Source organism: Arachis hypogaea, chromosome 17 (assembly GCF_003086295.3).
Source record: "Arachis hypogaea cultivar Tifrunner chromosome 17, arahy.Tifrunner.gnm2.J5K5, whole genome shotgun sequence".
NCBI classification, from domain to species: Eukaryota; Viridiplantae; Streptophyta; class Magnoliopsida; order Fabales; family Fabaceae; genus Arachis; species Arachis hypogaea.
In genome coordinates, this window is record NC_092052.1 from 120,492,819 (window position 1) to 120,495,716 (window position 2,898).

At 44.5% G+C, this 2,898-nt stretch overlaps 1 protein-coding gene across 1 annotated transcript; it reads right to left on the reverse strand.

Annotated features, from left to right (window-relative positions):
- Window positions 1-516: 516 nt before the first annotated feature.
- LOC140180718 (uncharacterized) lies at window positions 517-1,510 on the reverse strand. The gene is made up of 2 exons (XM_072222001.1): window positions 1,292-1,510; window positions 517-1,110 (listed from the first exon to the last, which is right to left on the reverse strand). The coding sequence occupies exons 1-2, from the start codon at window positions 1,508-1,510 to the stop codon at window positions 517-519; spliced, it is 813 nt and encodes a 270-aa protein (XP_072078102.1).
- Between the last annotated feature and the right edge of the window lie 1,388 nt (window positions 1,511-2,898).

Here is a 2,898-nt window from a genome sequence, read left to right on the forward strand (position 1 = left end):
CACAAGGCACATAAACTATCATTCTGATGAAGCACACCTAGTCTGCTCAACCTTTCTTTAGTATTTACCCTGCCAATAAGAACGAACCAGCCAAAAAGCTCAATTCTCGAAGGTACCAACCCTCCCCAAATTGATCTAGTGAAACTGTAGCTCGTAATCTCTTCCGAGAGAGTCTCCGATTGCAACACCGGCAGAAAAGAGTTAGTAGAAAAAATACCTTTATTATCAAATTTTCACACAATATTATCCTCTCTACCAGTTGATAGTTTCACTGGACTTAACCTCTCATGAAGTTGATGAACCAATTCCAACTCCCACTGGAACAACTCCTTCCTCTAATGGAAATTCCAAATCCACTCTATTCCATCCCAGAACCCACAGTCCCCTATCATTGATCCTTGTTGGTTTGAAATAGAGAAGAGCCTTGGAAAACTTGCTTTCAAAGGACCACCTTGCACCCAATTATCTTCCCAAAATTGCATCCTTCTTCCATTCCTTACTTCCATTGCCAGGCCACTAATAAGTTTTTCTTTCACCTGTTGGTCTGCTATATTCAATTGACAGATGTCTTTCCATGGGCCCCTTTACAGGAAGAGTCTGACTAGATAGCATGACATGAGGAGTCAGACTATTACACAAACACACAACCGTCTTCCACAGCGGGCACTCCTCCTTTGAGAAACGCCACCACCATTTGAACAACAGCGTTGTGTTCCTTATTACTGCGTCTTCGACCCCCAATCCTCCAGCCTTTTTTGGAGCCTGGACCACTTCCCACTTCACTAGGGGCATACCACAGCTGCCATCCTCCTTGCACCACAAAAAACTTCTCTGAAGGGCAATCAGCTTGTTAGCGACCGCCTTCGGCATCTTGTACAGGCTAAGGTAATAAATCGGTAAGCTATTCAAGACCGATTTGATGAGAACTAGCTTACCTGATTTGTTTAAAACCTTTGCTTTCCACAAGTTGAGCTTCTCTTCCACCTTGTCTATGATCGGCTTCCAAGTCTTTACCAACCGAGGATTCGCTCCTAAAGAGATCTCGAGGTATCTAATAGGTAGCGTCGCTTGTTTACATCCTAGAAGACCACATACATGCTCCACCCACTCCTGCTCACAATTGACTGGGATCAAATTCGACTTATCAAAAATTGATGCTCAGCCCAGACATCAACTCAAAGCAGCACAGCAGTCTCTTGTAGTTCGTAATTGTTTCTGTCTCCGGAGGGCAAAACAAGATAGTATCATCTGCGAACTGGAGATGAGATAATTCAATATGATCTCTCCCGACCAGCAGTGGAGCAATGCGCCCATTTCTTGCAGCTTCCCCCAACATTCTATGCAATACATCAACCACGAGCACAAACAGCAGAGGAGAGAGTGGATCCCCTTGTCTTAATCCTCGCTCCATTTTAAACTCCTTGGAAGGTGAACCATTCACCAAGACCGACATAGAGGCTGTACTGACACACTCTTTCACCCAATTCCTCCACCTTTGTCCGAAACCCATCTTTTGAAGCACAATATCCACAAAGCTCCATCTAACTCAATCATAGGCTTTCTGAAAGTCTAGCTTTATGATTGTCGCCTTCTTTTTCCTTGTCTTGAGCCATTGAACCGTCTCACACGCAATGAGGGCGCCATCATGTATCTTCCTATCCTTAACAAACGCACTCTGTGTCTCTCCTACCAAATCCGGCATTACTGTTCTTATTCTCCGCACTAAGACCTTGGAGATCACCTTATACACACACCCCACCATACTAATCGATCGGAAGTCCTTGATCTCTTTAGCACCCACAAACTTCGGAGCTAACATCACCCACGTGACATTTGCATCGTTTGGTAACTTAGCACTTTGGAAGAAATCCATCACCACTGCAGTGAACTCCTGACCAATATCCTCCCAGCATCGTTTGATGAAGTTCATATTGTACCCATCACTACCCGGGGCTTTAGATGATTTGCAGTCCCAAACTGCCTCCCTAATTTCCTCCACAAATGGCATCACCTCCAAAGCTACATCCTCTGCTCCATTAATCTGTCTTACCAACCCATTCCGAAAGCCAATCTTCGGAACAAATTCCTGCCGATACAGGTCCTTATAAAATCCTCTAATTGAAACCTTTATTCTTGTTTGATTCCGCACTAACCGTCCATGAATCACTAGAGCATCAATCCTGTTATTCCGTCTTCTAGCCGAGGCAATGTTATGGAAGTATCTAGTATTTTTATCCATGTACTTACTATGCTGAGACCTCAACATCTGCTTCCAGTGTAACTCCTTTTTCACATACCACTTCTGGCAATAGCTCACCAGCGCCTTCCTTCTAGCCTCTGTTGTACCATCATAGATTCCTTCACTAACCATATTATCCAGTTTCTTAATCTCCTCCTCAAGCACCTTCAGTCTCTTGTCCATACCCCGAAGTTGTTCTTGTGCCATAGTCGTAGAGGACCCGTCAAAGCCTTCAACTTACTAGTGAACTGTGCAGCTCCCAAAATTCTCCATTCATTTTTAACCATGCTCAGGAAACCCTCATGCGTAAACCAGGAATCTAGACTTCTGAAAGGGCAGGGGCCATCACCCACTCTCTTATCCTTCACAATCAACGGACAGTGGTCTGACAGCCCTCTAGGCCCACCTTTTAGTCAAACATCAGGAAATTCCTCAACCCACTCTATATTAACCAAAACCTATCAATCCGACTGCAAGATCGACCCCTGAACCACGTGAACTTCCTATCATTCAGAGGCATGTCCACCAACTGCATATCATGTACCCAATTTCTAAACTCTTCTGCTGACACCGGTAAACTACTAGCTCCTGTACGCTCTTCGATATGAAGAATCTCATTGAAGTCCCCGAAGAAGCAGAAAGGCACCTGACATAGACCC